This window comes from Carcharodon carcharias, chromosome 3 (genome assembly GCF_017639515.1).
Source record: "Carcharodon carcharias isolate sCarCar2 chromosome 3, sCarCar2.pri, whole genome shotgun sequence".
NCBI classification, from domain to species: domain Eukaryota; kingdom Metazoa; phylum Chordata; class Chondrichthyes; order Lamniformes; family Lamnidae; genus Carcharodon; species Carcharodon carcharias.
In genome coordinates this window covers 9,582,558-9,604,488 of record NC_054469.1, presented here as the reverse complement: position 1 = coordinate 9,604,488, position 21,931 = coordinate 9,582,558, and the positions used below count along the sequence as shown (strand labels likewise).

The 21,931-nt window shown below is 42.9% G+C and overlaps 1 protein-coding gene across 2 annotated transcripts in view; it reads right to left on the bottom strand.

Annotated features, from left to right (window-relative positions):
- Positions 1-3,871: 3,871 nt before the first annotated feature.
- The window catches only part of slc39a4 (solute carrier family 39 member 4), a 55,175-nt gene continuing 37,115 nt past the window's right edge, over positions 3,872-21,931 (bottom strand). For both annotated transcript variants that reach the window (XM_041183358.1, XM_041183357.1), the window contains exons 6-12: positions 21,312-21,484; positions 19,232-19,363; positions 17,031-17,138; positions 15,136-15,187; positions 14,346-14,498; positions 11,120-11,307; positions 3,872-6,494 (exon numbers count right to left, since the gene is read on the bottom strand). In XM_041183358.1, the coding sequence (XP_041039292.1) occupies positions 6,363-6,494; positions 11,120-11,307; positions 14,346-14,498; positions 15,136-15,187; positions 17,031-17,138; positions 19,232-19,363; positions 21,312-21,484 (938 nt within the window). In that variant the 3' untranslated portion in view covers positions 3,872-6,362. The remainder of the gene's footprint in view (positions 6,495-11,119; positions 11,308-14,345; positions 14,499-15,135; positions 15,188-17,030; positions 17,139-19,231; positions 19,364-21,311; positions 21,485-21,931) is intronic.

The window sequence follows — 21,931 nt, the reverse complement described above, 5'->3', positions numbered from 1 at the left end:
AAACAATTCAATGAGCCTAGGCAGAGATCCAGGAAAATCTCCCATGTAAGTGGTAAATTGATGCCTGGATTGAGTTTTAAAGGCATGTGGATTGTTAGAAGAGGGGAAGACAGAAAGGGGAAAGGAGATCCGTAGTTTTAAACCCTGAGGGAAGTGTGTGTTAGGCTGGGAAACATTGTGATAAATCTTAATTTCAACAGAAGAAACATGTCAAGGGTGAAGAGCTTGCAGTGCAGTTTGGAACTTCAGATAACCAAGGGAAAATTTAATAATATAAAGTCTTTTTAAATTTATTCTTGGGATGTGGGCGTCGCTGGCTAGGCCAGCATTTATTGCCCATTCCTAGTTGCCCATGAGAAGATGGTGGTGAGCTGCCTTCTTGAACTGCTGCAGTCCCTGTGGTGTAGGTACACCCACAGTGCTGTTAGGAAGGAAGTTCCAGGATTTTGAACCAGCGACAGTGAAGGAGCAGTGATACTTTTCCCAGTCAGGATGGTGAGTGGCTTGGAGGAGAACTTCCAGATGGTGATGTTCCCATGTGTCTGCTGCCCTTGTCCTTTAGATGGCAGTGGTCACGGGTTTGAAGGTGCTGTCTGAGGAGCCTTGGTGGGTTCCTGCAGTGCATCTTATGCACCGGCGGTGGAGGGAGTGAATGTTTGTGGATGGGGTGCCAATCAAGCAGGCTGCTTTGTCCTGGATGATGACAAACTTCTTGAGTGCTGTTGAAGTTGCACTCATCCAGGCAAGTGCAGAGTATTCCATCACACTCCTGACTTGTGCCTTGTGGATCGTGGACAGGCTTTGGGGAGTCAGGAGGTGAGTTACTCGTCGCAGGATGCATCACCTCTGACCTGCTTTTCACAGAATCACACAGTGCAGGAAAGGCCCTTCGGCCATTGAGTCTGCACCGACACGTCAGAAACACCTGATCTACCTACCTAATCCCATTTACCAGCACTTGGCCCATAGCCTTGAATGTTATGACGTGCCAAGTGCTCATCCAGGTACTTTTTAAAGGATGTGAGGCAACCCACCTCAACCACCCTCCCAGGCAGCACATTCCAGACCATCGCCACCCTCTGGGTAAAAAAGTTTTCCCTCACATCCCCCCTAAACCTCCTGCCCCTCACCTTGAACTTATGTCCTCTCGTGACTGAACCTTCAACTAAGGGGAACAGCTGCTCCCTATCCACCCTGTCCATGTCCCTCATAATCTTGTACACCTTGATCAGGTCGCCCCTCAGCCTTCTCTGCTCCAACAAAAACAACGAAGTCTATCAAACCTCTCTGCATAACTTAAATGTTTCATCCCAGGCAACATCCTGGTGAATCTCCTCTGCACCCCCTCCAGTGCAATCACATCCTTCCTATAATGTGGTGAACAGAACTGCACACAGTACACCTGCTGTGGCCTCACCAAGGTTCTTTACAACTCCAACATGATCTCCCTACTTTTGTAATCTATGCTTCGATTGATAAAGGCAAGTTCCCATATGCCTTTCTCACCACCCCACTAACATGCTCCTCTGCCTTCAGAGATCTATAGACACACACGCTAAGGTCCCTTTGTTCCTCAGAACTTCCTAGTGTCATGCCGTTCATTGAATACTTCCTTGTCAAATTACACCTTCCAAAGTGTATCACCTCACACTTTTCAGGGTTAAATTCCATCTGCCACTTATCTGCCCATTTGACCATCCCGTCTCTATCTTCCTGTAGCCCAAGACACTCAACCTCACTGTTAACCACCTGGCTAATCTTGTGTGACCTTGTGTCACCCGCAAACTTACTAATCCTACTCCCCACATAGTCATCTATGTCGTTTATATAAATGATGAATAATAGGGGACCCAGCACAGATCCCTGTGGTACGCCACTGGACACTTGCTTCCAGTCTCTAAAGCATCCTTCTGTCATCACCTTCTGTCTCCTACAACTAAGCCAATTTTGAATCCACCTTATCAAAATACCCTGTATTGCCTCCTTTATAAGTCTCCCACGTGGGACCTTGTCCAAGGCTTTGCTGAAATCCATATAAACTACATCAACTGCACTACCCTCATCTAAACACCTGTTCACCTCCTCAAAAAATTCAATCAAATTTCTTAGGCCAGGCATAACCTCCCTCTGACAAAGCAAAGCTGACTATCCCTGATCAAACCTTGCCTCTGCAAGTGGGGATAGATTCTCTCCTTAAGAATTTTCTCCAATAGTTTCCCTACCACTGACGTGAGACTCACTGAACTGTAGTTCCCTGGCTTATCTCTACAATCCTTCTTAAATAGCGGAACCACATTAGCTGTCCTCCACTCCTCTGGAAGCTCCCCTATAGCCAGAGAAGAATTAAAAATTTGGATCAGAGCCCCTGTGAGCTCCCCCCTTGCTTCTCTCAGCAGTCTGGGACACAAATCGTCTGGACCTGGAGATTTGTCCACTTTTAAACCTGCCAACACCTCTGATACCTTGTCACTCCCTATATCAATTTGCTCAAGAACCTCGCAGTCTCTCTCCCCGAGTTCGATACCTTCAGCCTCATTCTCTTGGGTGAAGACGAATGTGAAGTATTCGTTCAACACTCTATTGATGTCCTCTGGCTCCACCCATAGATTGCCCACTTGGTCCCTTATGGGCCCTACTCTTTCCTTGGTTATTCTCTTCCCATTGATATACTTATAGAATACCTTGTGATTTTCCCTACTTTTACCAGCCAGAGCTTTCTCATAACCCCTCTTTGCTCTCCTAATTGAATTCTTAAGCTCCACCCTGCACTTTCTGTACTCCATTAATGCCTCCGCTGATTTGTTCCCCTTGTACCTGCTAAAAGCCTCTTTTTTCCTTCTCATCATATCCTGAATATCTCTGGTTATCCATGGTTCTCTGGGCTTGTTACTCCTTCCTATCAGCCTAGAGGGAACATGTTGAGCCTGTACCCTCCCCATTTCCCTTTTGAACGCCACCCCCCCCCCCCACTGCTCCTCTGTAGATTTCCCCACAAGTAGCCGTTCCCAGCCTACCTTGGCCGGATCCTGTCTTATTTCACTAAAATCCTCTCCTCCCCAAATCCAAAACAATTTTTTGCAACTCGTCTATTTCTTGTCCATAACAAGCTTAAATTGTACCATGTTGTGGTCGCTATCACTAAAATGCTCTCCCACCACCACCTCAGCCACCTGTCTGGCTTCATTCCCAGAAATAGGTCCAGCACTGCGCCGTCCCTTGTTGGACCCTCTACATATTGACCTAAAAAGTTCTCCTGTACACATTTCAAGAAATCCACTCCATCCAGGCCCTTAACACTATGTCTATCCCAATTAATGTTGGGAAAGTTGAAATCACCTAATATAATTACCCTATTGTTATTGCTTTTACACACCTCCACAAATTGTGCACATATTTGCTCCTCAATTATCCGCTGATTATCTGGGGTCTATAATAAACACCTAACAATATGACTGCCCCGTTTTTATTCCTAAGCTCTACCCACAAAGCTTCATTCAATGCCCCCTCCAAGATATCATTTCTCCTTACTGCAGTAACTGACTCCTTAATTAATAATGCAATGCTTCCTCCTCTTTTACTTCCTCCCCTGTGTGGCCTGAAGATTCTATATCTCAGATTGTTGAGCTGCCAATCCTGCCCCTGCCTCAACCATGCCTCAGTGATGGCTACTGTACCACAATTCCACAATTTGTAGCCAAAGTAATTATATGGCTAGTCCAGTTCCTTTTTCAGTGAATGGTAACCCCCAGGATGACGTTCGGGATTATCCCATGTGATTGTTCAGTAAACACCCTTCCCCGCTAATCCATGATATTTGTTGAACAGAAGACAACAGTATTACAAAGAAATAATGGTATGTTGTTTATTTTAGTAGAGAGATAAAATGGCACTCTTCAGAAAAGTAAACACTGCCTCTCTGTAGTGACTAACCAAATCAATAACAAAGATAAGTTCACAACATATATAGATTAAATACTCATATGTGGTTATAAAGTGTTGCACCCTCAATATGACAGAAAATTTACAGCTTGTCGGTCCCAGTGGAAATAACATTACCTGTCAATATCACTTAATGTATAGGTGGTCAACTTAAATAATTATTGCCTGGAGTTTAGGCACAGTAGTTGTTTGGAGTGGTTGTTTGGACTGCCTTTTTGGCTATTTGGAGTCCTGCGCTGTCCATCTGAAAACACACAATTTAAGCTCTGCTCATTGGTGAATAGCTCTGAGAGTTGGGTTAGCTAATGTGCAGGTGGCCTAACAGCAACTTCAGTTGGCGTTATCGCTGTCACATCTTGCTGGCCATGAAAGGGAACTCCGAACATTGGTCAGGAACTATCATCATGCTCGCTGTACAGTTTGTCCAGCCACCTCCTTGACTGGCTGGAATCTTCCATTCTGGGGTCTAAGTTCAGTGGCGGGCGAGGCAGTGAGAGTGATTTTGCTCTGTGGAAGTTTGACCACGTGTGATCTTGCACTGTCCAGCTCATTACGTAGACATCCACAAGGAGCTCGGCGATTCTCACGGTGGGATGGGCAGGGAGTCACCATCCTAGCCTCATGTTACCTCATGGGGTTTGGAGGTCTGGGTGTCATATTTAAATGGCGCCCAGATAGCCTGCGCTATCTCTTCCACCTTTGCCCGGCCACTGCTCCACCCTTCCTCGCTATCCCTTCCTCCCTTCCTTGATCATCCTCCATGCAACTTCCACTGCCATCTCCTGGTCTCAAGCATAGTCTGGCATTTACAGATGCTACCAAAGAGGACAATGCAGCGGCAACTCACCGTTAATCTACCTCACCTGGCGCACACCACTTATGCGCAGTTGTGAATGTGAACTTTCTAATTTCAGTATGGCAGGGAACTTAATTTGGAGGGGGAACTTAATTCTGACAAGGTGGTCTTTTAATGAGCATGGCACTAAATTAAAATGTTCAGACAGCCGGTGCAGACACAATGGGCCGAATGGCCTCCTTCTACACCATAACAGTTCTGTGATTCTATGTATGTCATATTAATGCATCCAAAAAGGCTTTCCAACATCTGGAAGCTCAGCCCTCCTTTAACCCACCTTTAAAGTCCTGAGAACTTGATTGTTGAAGTTCATCCCACTATCAGGAAGCTGATTTTTGGTCTCCCGACACATTACGTTACCCTGCTCACCAAGGTTCCCAATGCTGGCGGGACTGGAAGGTTCCGTCCACTGAGTTCGGTGATACCCACTCTACCTCTGATACTTCAGAACACTGAGCATCTCTTTATTATCACTCATGCTAATTGTAAAGCCACATTATTTCTAGTGGTAGCACACCCCAAGGGCTGACTGGCTTCCTCTTTTCCTATATTCCTGCCAATTACTACTAGTGGGAAAATAGTGCAAATTTAGAAAAGGCCAATCCAAGCAATTGTTGAAACATAGCACAACCTGCTTTAAGAGATCATATGCCCATTAAGAGCACCCACCTCCGTTTTATAGGTAAGAAATTTGTATTTATGTGGAGCTTTTCATGGCCTCAGGATGTCCCAAAGCACTTCACAGTCAATTAAGTATTTTTGAAGTGTAGTCATTGTTTTAGGAAGCACAGCAGCCACACTTACACACAGCAAGATCCCATCACCAGCATCAGATCATTGTTTTTTTAGTGATGTTGGTTGAGGGTTAAATATCAGCCAGCTGGCTCCCTTTTGGAATAATGTGGGATTTCTTGCGTCCGCTTGAGAGGAGAGACGGCACCTCCAACAGTTTAGCACTCCTCTAGCGTCCCATAATCCCTGACTCAGAGCTGAGTCTTTGTTTGCCATATATCTGTCTCTAAAATCTTTCATAAAAATCATTTAGAAAATCATTTAGAGTTGCATGCTGTAAACGTGATATCTCAAGCACCGATCCCCAGTCACATAAAAATGCAGCACCCTTGTACAGTTACCCTTTTTTTTACATTTCAGTAAATTTACAATGGCAAACGCTTTGCTAAACTGGAAATGCTGAATGCCTATTCAGTTTTCTTCATCTACTATTACTTTGAAGAACTGTAATAGGTTTGTCAGATGTAAACGACCTTCCACAAAGTCATGCTGACTTCCTCTTGGTATCCCCTGTTTCTCTAGGCATTTAATTATTTGCTCATTGAGGACATCACTGATGTTTTACCCACTATGGGTGGCAGCCTCTCTGCCTTTATCTTTATGCCCCACTTCTAAAAAATATATAAATTGAGTTAGCTGATGAAATATTACTCAATAAGTGCATTCAATCCACCAGTTTTGCAACCACAGGCCACTGTGCTGAAGTGAAGATTAAAAAGAGAACTACACAAACTGTCCCAACAGATACATGTTTGGAGTAAAGCACGTCCTTGCTCTATTCAAATTGGATTTGGTTCTCGTAAAGTGACAATAAGAGTAGGATGACCCAACCGACAAGTAATCCCACGTTTTGCAGAAGGAATAGAATCCAAGGATTTTTGCTCTTTGCTCGCATCAACTCTGGGAGCTGAAGGAAAAGGGGAAATAAAATGAGAACTGTTTTCCAAACCAAGGTTATTGCCCCATGACCAACATAGTTAAATCGTGAAAACAGAATTACCTGGAAAAACTCAGCAGGTCTGGCAGCATCGGCGGAGAAGAAAAGAGTTGACGTTTCGAGTCCTCATGACCCTTCGACAGAACTTGCGTTCGAGTCCAAGAAAGAGTTGAAATATAAGCTGGTTTAAGGTGTGTGTGTGGGGGGCGGAGAGATAGAGAGACAAAGAGGTGGGGGGGGGGGGTGTGGTTGTAGGGACAAACAAACAGTGATAGAAGCAGATCATCAAAAGATGTCAACGACAATAGTACAATAGAACACATAGGTGTTAAAATTAAAGTTGGTGATATTATCTAAACGAATGTGCTAATTAAGAATGGATGGTAGGGCACTCAAGGTATAGCTCTAGTGGGGGTTTTTTTTTATATAATGGAAATAGGTGGGAAAAGGAAAATCTTTATAATTTATTGGAAAAAAAAGGGAAGGGGGAAACAGAAAGGGGGTGGGGATGGGGGAGGGAGCTTACAACCTAAAGTTGTTGAATTCAATATTCAGTCCGGAAGGCTGTAAAGTCCCTAGTCGGAAGATGAGGTGTTGTTCCTCCAGTTTGCATTGGGCTTCACTGGAACAATGCAGCAAGCCAAGGACAGACATGTGGGCAAGAGAGCAGGGTGGAGTGTTGAAATGGCAAGCGACAGGGAGGTTTGGGTCATTCTTACGGACAGACCGCAGGTGTTCTGCAAAGCGGTCGCCCAGTTTACGCTTGCCATTTCAACACTCCACCCTGCTCTCTTGCCCACATGTCTGTCCTTGGCTTGCTGCATTGTTCCAGTGAAGCCCAACGCAAACTGGAGGAACAACACCTCATCTTCCGACTAGGGACTTTACAGCCTTCCGGACTGAATATTGAATTCAACAACTTTAGGTCGTAAGCTCCCTCCCCCATCCCCACCCCCTTTCTGTTTCCCCCTTCCCTTTTTTTTTCCAATAAATTATAAAGATTTTCCTTTTCCCACCTATTTCCATTATATAAAAAAAAACCCCACTAGAGCTATACCTTGAGTGCCCTACCATCCATTCTTAATTAGCACATTCGTTTAGATAATATCACCAACTTTAATTTTAACACCTATGTGTTCTATTGTACTATTGTCGTTGACATCTTTTGATGATCTGCTTCTATCACTGTTTGTTTGTCCCTACAACCACACCACCCCCCTCCACCTCTTTGTCTCTCTATCTCTCCGCCCCCCACACACACACCTTAAACCAGCTTATATTTCGACTCTTTCTTGGACTCGAACGCAAGTTCTGTCGAAGGGTCATGAGGACTCGAAACGTCAACTCTTTTCTTCTCCGCCGATGCTGCCAGACCTGCTGAGTTTTTCCAGGTAATTCTGTTTTTGTTTTGGATTTCCAGCATCCGCAGTTTTTTTGTTTTTATTATTATTATAGTTAAAACGTGCATTGCCAGTTGAAAAGGCTGTTTTAAGGGTTGAACATCCATTCTTCATCCCCTTTTCTCATTTTTATATCTATCTAATGTAAAAATTTCTTTGCCAATGTGTACACTTTCCGTTATCACATGTCTTAGTTGCCATGTGTCATGATTTTTGTCATGTCTTGATACTTAGTGACACCTGGCTTGCCTTATATGTAAGCATTAATAATCCTGCAGTGCAGGTCTGCCAACAGTAGGTGTCACTGTTGTTCCCCTTCTTTATCTCCCAGCTGACCTTGGCTCCCAGGACAAGGGCCAGGATTTTATGGCCCCTCCCGCCCAGTGGGATATTACGTTCCTGTCAAACTGAATGGAGATTGAAATGGCTCGCTGCATCCACCGGGGTGGGGAAACGTGTTGCGGGGTAGGCTGTAAAATCCCGGCCAAGGTTTACTTTTCTTGTCAGGTTACGGCTTTACCCTGCCCTTTTCCTGCAGCCTGCCATTAGCTCCCTAACCCATTACCTGATCCTCCTCCTCTTCAGTCATATAGTCATTTAATTGTTTTTGTCCCACTACTTTCGCGATTCCAGCCTGTACTGGTCCTAACCCTGATCTTACAGTGCCTTGTTTTCTATTTCCTTAGACCATACTAGACATGTGGGTAGATGTAATGAGGAAAATTAGGTCACTAGAAGCAGGGCAAAAGGTTGTAGAGGGAACTAGAGAACTAGAAGGAGTGATCAGTGAGAAAGTGGGCCCCGTATCTCAGGAAGGATGTGCTGGCCCTGGAGAGGGTCCAGAGGAGGCTCACGAGAACAATCCCAGGAATGAAAGGCTTAACATATGAGGAACGTTTGAAGACTCTGGGTTTATACTCGATGGAGTTTAGAAGGATGAGGGGGGATCTGATTGAAACTTACAGAATACTGAAAGGCCTGGATAGAGTGGACGTGGAGAAGATGTTTCCATTAGTAGGAGAGACTAGGACCTGAGGGCACAGCCTCAGAGTAAAGGGAAAATCTTTTAGAACAGAGATGAGGAGAAACATCTTTAGCCAGAGAGTGGTGAATCTATGGAATTCATTGCCACAGAAGGCTGTGGAGGCCAGGTCATTGAGTGTATTTAAGACTGAGATAGATAGGTTCTTGATTGGTAAGGGGATCAAAGGTTACGGGGAGAAGGCGGGAGAATGGGGTTGAGAAACTTATCAGCCATGATTGAATGGCGGAGCAGACTCGATGGGCCGAATGGCCTAATTTCTGCTCCTATGTCTTATGGTCTTATCATAGCAGAAAGCGGGAGATCAGGCCAAAGAAAGAGAACAATGAAGGAGAGAAAACAATATGTGAGACAGGAAACATAAGAGAGACGAGGGATGGGGTGTGTGACTTGACAAAGATTAATGGAAAGAATAGTTTGCTGAAAGAATTTGAGAGATAGCTTTGGGAGAGAGGAAGATTGGTACAAACCATGAAGGAGGAACAGAAACACAAAATAATGTCAAACACAAAGGTCAGGCAGAAACAGAGAGAGAGAGAGAGATTTCAGATTCAAAAGAAGGATAAACATAGAGGAACAGGCATGAAAATTAAGAGATTAGAAGACCCCCTGTGAGTAATGTTAATGAGTATTTCCCCAAATGTTACAAGTCTGCGGTGGTGTAGCAATAATATGGTGGAAACAGAACAGAAACACGGGGCCTGCTCGCCGGTGCATTGAATGACACATGGTGATGTTGGGTGGGTGTCCCAACGTCACTGCGCGTCATTTAAATTGTCATCTTGATGGGTGCGCAGCCAGCGGAACTGTTAAAGTGTCTATTAAGGCCATTACAAAAGTAATTAAAGCTGTTAAGGATGCTGGCCGTCGGGGGGCAGGCGAAGAGCGGCCTTCGCACTTTTCATGAAACCTCATCCACGGGTGGGATGAAATTTCATGGAGGGTTTATTAATTACATTAAAAAAATTTTGAAAAAAATTAATGGACATGTCCCAGCTCATGTGACAGTTTCACATGAGGGGAGATGTCCTTAAAAAAAATTTTTCTTTTTGCCTTTATGACATTTTTCAAAACTTAAATTCATCTCCCTGAGGCAGCTCTTTCACGCGCATGTGCAAAAGAGCGCAGGCCCTGACTCAGGGAATCCTCCCCGCCCGCACAGGGAGCACTCAGCGTTTCTGGGTGTGCGTCACACTGGGCAGGCCTCAATTGGCCCACCCAGGTAAAATGGCAGCACACACCCGCTCGGGGACACCGATCGGGTTTGCACTCGCTCCCGCCGGCCCCCGCAAACCACCCCCCACCCACCCGACGGGGAGAAATTTCTGCCCATGGGGTCCAGTCTGCCCCACATTTCTCAATTCATTCAAGTTCATTCATTTCTCTGAATAGTTACATAAATTGTTCTGGATGTGATGCCAGAATTGAAATAAGTAGGTCCTATGTACTCTCCAGGTTTTGTCAAAAAGACTGCTATCTAGTACAGTTATGTACAATAAGTGAGTGGGCCTGTCACACTGGAGAGGGACACCTGCTGCAGCACCAGAATATAAGGGAAAAGCCTTAGAAGAGTCTCAAACACTATTTCGCTTAAGGTTGCCAACCCACTCTGGGGCCTTCAGCAACATAGAGTTTGGGGCTTATATGGGAGGAGAGGAGGCCACAACTCCTGGCATCCGCGACTTAGTGGGCTTGCTACTGTGACCCCAGAGAAAACCCAACCTTTATCCCATCAGTACCTGACATCAGTGGAAGGAGAAGCAGCCAGGCTTTACCTGGCCATTGCCATTTACATTAACCTACCAGCTGGAATGTGATGCGGAAGTTTAAGATTAGTGAGGCAGCATGATCTTCTTTCTTATTTCTACCACTGTCCAACCTGCTTTCAAGCAGGAATTGTGGAAAGAGATCTACATGTTGGGTTTAGCTCACTCCAAGGCCTAATAAGGGGGGAAGGCATCACCTGGTGTGACATCACCGAGTGTGAGATTAAGCTATTCAGGCTATAAGGGGTCATGTAATGTCTGCTGATTTACCAGATATCGGCTGGGTCAGTATTTTAGGTGTACATCCTTAATTACACATATTGTATTCACATTCAAACATGAGCAGCAATAATTATATAAAATGTTAATTCATAATGGTATATTTACCATATCTCCAAGAGCAACGTATAGGAAGAGTCCTGTCGCTACAGTAAATATCCATTGCTGTACTGCCTCATCTGTTGCAACTGCTAATGATATGTAGAGTCCAATAAAGGCAGTCAAGGCACTGGCAAAGTTCAGGAGAACAGCTTTCTTCATCGAAAGACCAGAGTGCAACAAAACTGCGAAATCACCTACAGTGCAAGGGAGGACAAACTCATTATTTTTGTCAAGAGAATCCATGAAAGTCTGCCTTCTGCTTCCCGGAAATTCAAAATAATTGCACCATTTTTACAGGTGCAGGAGCTGACTTTGAATGTATTCCTCAAATCTCACCATGAGCTGTGGAACGGTACATTGTTAGTTTGGTGCACAAATTATAGTGCAGCAGTGAGTGTGTGGCATCCTAGATACTTATGTATACATGTGCATAACAATATAGTTCCTAACTCTGAATTATATAACAATACAACGGTGATATACAATGATGGCATAACATTTTGTACCCTTTCATCGAATACACAAGCACCTTGGAACATTTCTTTAAGTGTGCTAAATCTCAGTGACATTCTTTGACTCGGAATGGGGTACCATTCGCTTTTTTGGCACAAATCATTCAGAATGTTGTTTCGGTTTCAGAAGGTAGGGGAGCGGGGGAGGAAAGGAGGAAAGAACAAATAGGAAGGTCTGAGATATGGTGGAAGGTAAGAGATATTAAATAGCCAAAGGAATGAGAGTTCAAGGCAAAAGGAGATGGTAAGGAACAAGTAAAGAAAATATGTGTTTAGGAGAAGTTTAAAAGGGATGGCAGGATTACCACCAATCCAAAAATAAAGGGGTCATAGATTATAATCAGATCTTTATTTTTGCTTAAAAACTGTTACATCTCTAAGCAGACCCAGTTCTGACAGTGGGTCACCAGCCTGAAACATTAACTATGTTTCTCTCTATAGACGCTGCCAGACCTGCTGAGTGTTTGCAGCATTGTCAGTTCTTATACCAAGTGAACTCTCCTGCTGTTCCTCAACTGAGATCTTTTACAATCGGCTGGGAGGGAAGATGGGACTGCTGCCTTGTATCCCAACTAAAAGACAGTACTGGACGAGGAGTGTCAGCCTAGGTATTTTACTCAGGTCTCAGAAATGAGACTATGAACCCACAAGCTTCTGACTCTGAGGCGAATGCTACCACTGAGCCGCTGCTGATACAACTGTTCTAGAATGGTAATGTAGAATAACAAAACCAGTCTCAGAATGGCAGGGAAAAGCTTCTGAATTTAAAAGGACCATTCCAGATAATAGCAGTAATAGTAGGGTTACGCAAACCATTTCAAAATAACAGGATGTACGACATATAAATTAATCTTTGGTGGTGCATTGGTTGGAGATTCAAACAATACTCATATTTAGCTACAATATCATAGGATATTATCTTAACTGCATAGATGTATTTTCTTTGTGCACTGGGCCAATGAATAGCAGCTTGTTTAAAGTACACACTTTAATGCTTATTGGAACATTATTCCTCTGTTCCAGTGCTGTTGACCCAGTGTTGCTAGGGATGACTTGAGAACCTTTGAAGGTGGGACTACAATAGAATGTCACAGAACGGCTGGTTGTAATGATAGCCTCCACATCTCCATGAATGAGTTTCAAATTTAACCTAATGGGAAGAGTTGAGTGGAATGAAAATGAGTCCCTTTGTTAAGAAAAAATGGCCGTACTTTCTGCTGCTCACAATCATACAGATCATGGAGTTGAATGTTTTTAATTTAAGAAAAGTGCATGACAGAGGAGCCAACAGTCATTTGGAATAGGTCACACACAAGGTTTTAGAAACAGGAAGATCCAAGATGTATAATGTGTAACAGTGGGGCAAAGGTACCTTCTACTGCTTTGAGGCACAATACACTGGTTACCCACTACATTAAATTCCAAATCTTGGTTTTGCTGATTTAACTGGTGTATGTGAGTAGGTAAGAAGCAAAGACTAGGTGCTTTGAAAGAGAGCAGAGTTGAAAATCTGAAGGTTCACTTTTAGCCACTCACGCTCCCATTAGTGGTCAGTCTGTAGGGACCTGAGAATTGCTAGCTATTTCACAGGAAATTCAAGAATAGGAATGGGTGGAAATACATCTTAAAGGAGTCTACAGAGTTTGAATCAGGACAATTGAATGATTCTGAGGAGCATTACTTTAATACCTATTACCACGCCCAAAAGGTATCTCTGCTTAGGTTGATTCCTGTGAAATACACCGTTGTGTTTTAAGTTTCTGTTTATTTCAGTGTAATAACAATATTATTGTTTCTAGCAAAGCACAAGGAACTACATGATGCTCCCCACATATCTATTTCCATTTAGTATTTAAACATTTATTACTTATTTTCCATTTTAGTATTTGAATTAGAAACGTGGAACCTCAACTTAGTGCTGCAATGGAGGAGTTTCTGGATAGGTAAACTAAGACCATCAGGAATACCTTTCTTATTCTAATTATCTTGTGATAATCGATAATTCTTGTAATAAATGTTAAAATCATATCTCTCAAGACTGAATTTTTCTTTTACAAAATGTAAGGACATGGCATGATCAGCTCGTCTGGATGCTATTCTACATTTTTTTGAAAGAAGGTCATAAGTTCACTTCGGAACTGTCAACACACAGGTCTCTTCCAAGAAATCACCAGACCTATATGGTATTTGAGAAGGAGTTGTTTGTTTGTTTTGAACTGCAAAGAAATTTTAATTAATGAAAAGTTGGAAGACCAAAAGGCAATCACATGGCAGAGACAAACCTTAAGTTTGAAACCTGTGGTTTTGCTTTCAGTCTCGTTGGGGAACAAACTGGGGAAGAAAGGCCACCCTAGCTGGCTCCCTCTCTCCACCTTGCCTAAAATTGTGTGAGACTATCAACCTGCAGCCAGAGAACCCTCATCTGAGTGTAACTAGTCTGTGTTTGGACCTGCAAAGCTGAGACCAGTTGGTGAGAACTTCCAGACATCCACCGGGACCAGCGCCCATCTTCACGTAAGGGAACTCCAGGTCGACAGCATTAAGACCCTGCGGATTTTATCCTTTATTCTGGGTACTAGAAGTATAGGTACACAATTGGCCACTCGGTATGAAGATTAAACACTTAGGTTAATGGTACGGCCTGTGAAGCAGTGGTGCTTGATAGGTCAGGTACTCCTCCCATTCCGCTTGTAACATAAAGAATGTTCATAAATCCATACCCATTTCATGAGGAAGTTCATGGCATAAGACCGCAAGCGTTGTGGCAAGTCCTGCCTTCCAGGAGACAGAGAAGGCTACTCCTAGAGCCAGCCCATCTGCAAAGTTATGGATACCATCACCAATCACTATCATATATGGAAGCACCCTCAACCCTGTGGGGAAAGAAAAGTCAACATGTGATGTGTACCTTCAAACATTCAATTATGATTTATTTAAATTGCACATTTATTCCACTTGATTCATTACTTCTTTCAGTAGCAGGATTTTCTAATAGCTGAGAGATTGTAGCTGGGAGGTCCAATAAACATTTAAGGGGATGCTTGTCGGATTTTAAGGGTGAGTGGATAAAAGTTTCCTCCGTATCATTGTGTTCTTTTCACAGATTGGTATATTTGGTAAATAATGCAAAGTAGCTCTGGATATAAACAGTTTTACATAGCTCACCGAAAGTGCACTCATACAGACAGAGCACAGAGAATGGACAAGTATGCCAAATGGCATGCTTTTATGTTGTAATCTCTATGTAATTTTATATAAATTCTACTGCCTGAGATTACTATCACTCTGACTTTCAAGTCAGAGATGTCTGAAAATAATTAAAACAAACGTCCTGAATTTCCTCTGACCTTATTCCTCTGTCTTGCCATAACTTTGTGGGAATTCTGAAGCAAGTCTGGTGAAGTTATGGTGACACAGTGGCAGTAAGACTGAGGCCATTTAAATTCAATATGTTGTCGATCTGATAAAATTGAAATTTTTCCATTTTTTATGCCTTTTATGCAATCTAACCTTTATTGGAATGTTGACAGGAATCAGTTTCCAGGGATGCTTCAGAGGCTGTCTAAACATGGAAACAGTAACAAGTGGTTATTATCTAGCTGGAATACAAGGGAAAAGAGGAAATTAAAGAAACATGAAAAATAAAAAAGGGAAGGTTCAAAGAAAAGAAAAGGGGAACAAGACATTGAGAAGAAAAGATGGGAAAGAATTATCTTCATGATGGTGGAGTTCATTGGGATCAAATTTTACCTGTCCCTCCTTATCTGACCCGCAACACAATTCATCCTTCCAGGTTGGGATACATTAACTAGGCATAGCAAGACTCCGGAAGCCAGCGTTGCAACACCGGTTGAGGCTGAGACCAAGTCCTTCAGCGCACATTGGGAGGAAAGAAAATGCCTGCAAGGCTCTCCCTCCTTTGGGGTCCTGCCACTTTCTAAACTTCAGCCTGAGCAACACCAGTAATTGAAGTGGAAAGAAGAAAAATTCATTTTAGCTCTGTCACCCCTCTTCCCCCAACCACCAGCACCATTTGTGTGCAGTAGGCAGGAAAATTGCAGTCAGCAGCAGTCCTGAAAGGGGTTCAGGGAAGGGCACGGCCTTAACATCCAAATTTGCAGCATCCCCACCAAGATTTATGGGTAAAGGGGAACCAGTAGATGTATGTATTTGGATCCAAAAGGTATTTGATAAGATACCACATAAAAGGATAACTACACAAAATAAGAGTTCCTGGTATGGGGGTAATATATGGATAGAGGATTGGTTAACAGGAAACAGACAGCCAGCATAAATGGGTCACTTTCAGGCCGGTAAACTAACTAGTTGGACAATTAGTGAGCAGGGGACTCAACTATTTACCATCTATACTAATAACTTGGAGGAAGGGACAGCCATTTTTGCTGACAATACAAAGATAGGTGGGAAAGCAAATTGTGAGGAGGGCAAAAGGAGTCTGCAAAGGGATAGCGATTGATTAGTGAATGGGGGAAAATGTGAGGTTATCCGCTTTGGTAGGAAGAATAGAAAAACAAAATAAATGCAAAGAGACTACAGAATGCCGTGGTATGGGGAGATCTGGCATTCTTTGTACCTGAGTCATAAAAGGTTAGCATGCAGGTGCAGCAAGTAATTAGGAATGTTGGCTTTTATTGCAAGGAGAGTGGAATATAAAAGTAGAGAGTCTTGATACAATCATACAGGGTGAGACTGCATCTGAAGTACAGTGTACAGATTTGGTCTCCTTACTTAATGAGGGATATGCTCGTATTTAAGGCTGTTCAGAGAAGGTTCACCGGGTTGATTCATGGGATGAAGGGGTTGTCTTAAGGGGAAAGGTTGAACAGATTGGGCCTATACTCGTTGGAGCTTCGAAGTATGAGAAGTAATCTTATTGTAACATATAAGATTCTGAGGGGGCTTGACAGTGTAGATGCTGAGAGACTGTTTCCCCTTGTGGGGAAATATAGAACTAGGAGGCATAGTTTAAAAATAAAAGGCCTCCCATTTAAAATAGAGATGAGAAGGAATTTGTTCTCTCAGAGGATCGTTAATCCTGGGAATTCTCTTCCCTGGAAGGCAGTGGAGGTTGGGTTATTGAATATATTCAAAGCTGAGTTAGACAGATTTTTTGATCTAAAATGGAGTCAAGGGTTATCGGGGGTGGAGTAATGGGGAAAGTGGTGGTAAGTGGAGTTGAGGCCAGATCAGTAATGATCTTATTGAATGATGGAGTAGGCACAAGGAGCCATGTGGCCTACCTCGACTCCTATTTCCTTTGTGTCCATTATCTCATCTGATCAAGGAGGACAGTTTATCCCAAGTTAGTGAGCGAGAAAGAAAGCAATGGGGAGATAGAAAATCACTGGCTAGAGTTTCAGTGTCGGTCTCCTTGCAACACCTACCAGTTCCACCTGGGATATTGTTTGCTTTTTCTTCTGTTTGTTCTTTTGCCCTTCTTTAAATGCCTGAAGGGCCAGCACATGGTCACAGTGATGGTCATCGTGTTCGTCCTGCAACCAGATACAGAAGACCATGAAACCCAGGGTCTGGAATTCAGCACAGCACAGTTGTATCATGCACTGCATGCCGTATTGTTTGAATTCAGGGAGCTCCATAATTCTCAGGATTACTTTTACTAATATCCCAGTTACTATTGGGATCATTTATAGCCTTGCCTTCTTCCTGCTACAGTCAGATAGTTTTCAGTACCCAAGCTAGCGTCACTGAGCAACTATTTGCTGATTTAACACGTCCTCTCTTGTTTCCAGCTGTGTTGGGGCCACACTTTGCAAATCTTCGCCATTCAGTTAGGTCTCTCAGTAAACAAAATACAGAACAGTATTCAATTGTCGCTTCAAGATTTGTTTTACCACGTCTGTGATTGCAGGGAATGTTTCTCCATATAACACAAGGAACAGATATCCAGAGACACCTCAACCAGGGAAATTTCCTCAGGGTGTCTAGTGTGAAGAATCAGTACTTATTCATTAGTACCCTGGGTGAAATCCTGTTCAATTTCTGCAAACCTTCACCATATATTAGTTCCATGAAGGATTGAGAATAGTGAAATAAGAACAGAAAATGCTGGAAAAACTCAGCATGCCTGGCAACATCTACGGAGAGAGAAACAGTTAACATTTTGAGCCCCTATGACTATAGAAATGTAATGGATTTTATACTGTATAAGAGGGGGCTGAACAGGTGGAGCAAGATAGAAGGTCAGGGATAAGTGGGAGCTAAGGAGAGATTGACAAAGATGCCATGGACACAAGACAAAGGGAGCATTAATGGTAGTGATATAGACTAAAGGAGGTGCTAATAGAATTACTGGATTGTTGTTTAAAAAAAACCCATCTGATTCACTAATGTCGTTCATGGAAGGAAATCTGCTGTCCTTACCTGTCTGGCCTAATTATGACTCCAGACCTACAGAAATATGGTTGACTCTTAATGGTCTCTGAAATGGTTTATTAAACCATTCAATTGTATCAAACTGCAACAGAAAGTTGAGGTGTCAAGTGCTTAACGCTTCTACTGTGGATACTTTAAAGGCCTATTTGACACATTTGTAGGGTTGTAAGAACACCAGATGTTTCATGTCTGTGAGAGACTTAGGCCTCACCCTGTATAATTTTTTAAAATAAAAATATATAGAGATATGCTCATTGCTATCTCTAACAATTTCAAATTTGACAAAGACCTAAAATGGCTGAATCTACGTCTGTGTGTGACCCTGAACAAAAGGAATTACCTGGCAGTATCGGAGAAACTCACACCTCGTTATCCCTGAAGCAACACTAATGAACCCTCTCACGATGGCCTGCACAGACCAAATTCAGAGAGAGCTATACAAAGGCCATCTGTATTTCATAACCCAGACTAGCCAACCAGAACCTACTCATCTAAGACAAAGGGTCCCGCAACCTTCCTTTCAGTTCTTAATGGTTGAGACATTTAACAATCTCGGGGACCCAGACGAGGGATACAAACGCTTTGTCAAAGACAGTGTGAAGAGGTGGGACTCATGTGACATGGCCTTTTGGTTTGTGGAACCACTAATATTGTCTTGTGGAACTGCAAAGTTTGGCCACAGCTCCTGATGGTGCTGCCACTACTCGAGAGCTGCCAGCCTCTCGTTGGTTGGCAGCTACCTGAGGTGGGGCTTCACTTAGCTAGGTGCAAATCAATTAAGGGTCGATTGGCTGTTAAATGTCTGTGGAGCAGACATTGGGTGTGGGCTGGCTCGACCCCTCCCCCACCTTGACTTTTTAGTCAGGGGACAGGGACCATGACATCCTATTAAATCCAGTGTATCGTGATTAGCAAGCTTATAAAAATAAGTACTGATGGAAATGATCCTCCTTCAGGGATATATAAAATGAATTATGGTGTTAAAAGTGAACCAGGAGTTTTCAGTTAATCACTTTTGACGGGTCATGGAAAATTGAACAGGATTTCCTTTGAACATTTACATGTTGTTAATCACCCCTTAAGGTAATTCGGAAAGCTATAGTTGGTAACTCTGCAAATTGTGCAAAAGAGAAAGGCGATTTGGGCCTATACTCAGATTGTACATATTTTTTTTAGAATGAAAAATACTTACATCATCATCTTTAACTAATATGTTGAATAACTTCTCCAACAGGAAGAAAACATAGATCCCTCCAAGAACAGCCAGCAGCTTCCAGGTGTGAGGGGATGTGTGGCCTTCAGTGTGAGAATGTAAGTCAAGTAACTGAAACAAAGATACAAAGGAGATTTTTCTTTAGATATTACATCGATTTAGATTCTAAAGCATAAAGACAGCCCATTCAGCTCAGCAGCCATTTATCGCACACAAGTTTCCCCTACCAGCCCTCTTTTTCTAATCCTATCATCATATCCAGGAGGTCTTGTGATGCAGTGGGTAGCATCCCTACCTCTGAGCCAGAAGCTCTGGGTTCCAGTCCCACACCTAGACTTGATGGCCAAGGAAGGTGCGTTTATAACACGGCCAAACGGGCTGAGTATCGACCTGCAAATCCTTCCTACTTGGGTCAATGGCAGGCAGTGAGAACGGGAAATATTCCTGGTCAGCCATGTGATAGAAAGAACGTTGGAGCCTCTACCATGACTATCCATAAGTCCAGGCTACAACATGCGTGTAGAAGTGTATGTTGCCACAGCAACTCAGACTCGCTGAGTGAATTGTAACACGCCATTAGCATATCTTTCTATTTCTTTTTCCCTTATGGGCTCATCTAGTTCCCTTTAACTGCAATTATTCTAATCGCCTCATCAATCCCCAGGGATTAAGTTAACTTTCCAAGTTACCCTCTTTGGCTAAGGAAATTTCTGAATCCCCTATTAGATTTATTGATGACTAACTTATTTCTGTGTTTATAAAAATAAAATGGCTTGAGAGATAGAATTTAAATGCTGTTTATGGAACTGATCTAACTTAAGCGACGCAAAGTCATACCAGGATCACGTTAAATGTATCCCTGGTACTGTGTTCCATTTGTCCGTCCCTGCTTTCCTGAAAGTACTCATTCATACTGGGGTACCAGACATTGGCTTACAGTCCTCTGTCACTTGGCTCACAGACGCTTTTTTTTCATGAATGGGGCTAGCTAGTAAATGTTGTCAGGTTATTTAGCCATGAATAGTATCAGGCCAAACCTCAAGCCTTGTCTCATTCAATGTCCACTATAACACACTTGCCAGCAGAGATCACTAAGATTGTGAGAGATGCTATTATGTCCCACAGTTAGTGCTTTTAAAAAATGATCAGTAAGTTAACTGCAGCATTGTCCATGGGCAGTAGGTTGTAGGTATTTTTGTTGCCTGTAATATGGTGATGGAGTTAGTCATAGAGTCATGGAGGTCTACAGCACAGAAAAAGGCCCTTCGGCCCATCAAGTCTGCGCTGGTCAAACAAGTACCTAACTATTCTAATCCCATTTTCCAGCACTAGGCCCATAGCCTTGTATGCCATGGCATCGCAAGTGCACATCCCAATATTTCTTAAATGTTATGAGGGTTTCTGCCTCTACCACCCTTTCAGGCAGTTGGAAAAATCTTCAGAAAATAACATACTGGTCTGAAACTGCAATAACATTGAAAAGGGCAACTGTTTTCTTACAGGATTTCCATTCTATATGCTGATTGAACACTGATCCGCTGAACTGAACTGAACCTGTTTCAGGCAAGGCGGAGATAACCTCATATAAAAGGGAGGTAAAATATAACATTCATCAGGGCCAGAGCGAACCAGTTCTCATTGCTTAAGGGATCAGAGAAGATTTTTTCCAGAATTTTTTTTCCCCTTATGAGCTTGGTTTTCTAGCTGATCTTTATTTTGCCTAACACCTTCAGGTGGTGATGGGAGTGTATATATTGTGATGCACAAGGCCTCACAATTATGTAGATGGACCAGTAGATCCTATCTTGTCTGTTACATTTTGTAATGTTTACATAGGCAATTTCAATGTTAAATATCGACACAAAAATGTAATCCAAAATTGTGACAACTGGAATTTAAATAGGAAATGCATAAATACCTGAGATTTTTAATAACAGAAAGACAGCCACACTTTCCCATTTCTTTCATCCAGTCAAATAAGTTCCATGTTGATGCAATTTAATTTAAAGCATTCTTTTGTTTGTAATATACAAAATATTGTGATAAAAAGTGTGTTTACCGAGGGTATGAGATGTAACACAGCATCACCAGTTAGTGACCCCACTGCCAGACTGATGAAGGTTTGTATGACATACTGATATGCATTAGTGCAGGAGGTAAACAGCACTATCACAATCCCAAACACGGCACAAAGACTCACAACCAATGTTGCAATCGATCCGTAAATGTATCCTGGGAAAAAAAAGGAGGCATTTTAACAATAACAAAATTAAACATTTGTTGTTTCTACTATTGAAGGTACAAGGTATTAAGGTACTTTTTGGATCTCTCCACAGCATACACCATCCTCATACCAAATGAGCAGGCTAATTTCAGGCTTCAGACCCACCCTTTAAGAAAGCCAATGGCAAGCAAGAGTGCAGCGCTAATGAGTTGCTAACCCTGTGATTGGGCTGGCAACTCTTGGGAGCAGGTGGCCATCCTGCACAAGATGGCAACCCTGGCACCAGTTTATTCATGAGCTGCCGTCTGTAAAATCAAGAGGGTAGTCCCACCAGCCAGCCCTACATGTTGCCAACATACATTTCCAGCCATTATCAAGACTCTAACATTTGTTTGGGAAAATTCTGCTCTATGTCACCGCCACCGCCGCCCCCCCCCCCCCCCCCCCCGCCCCCC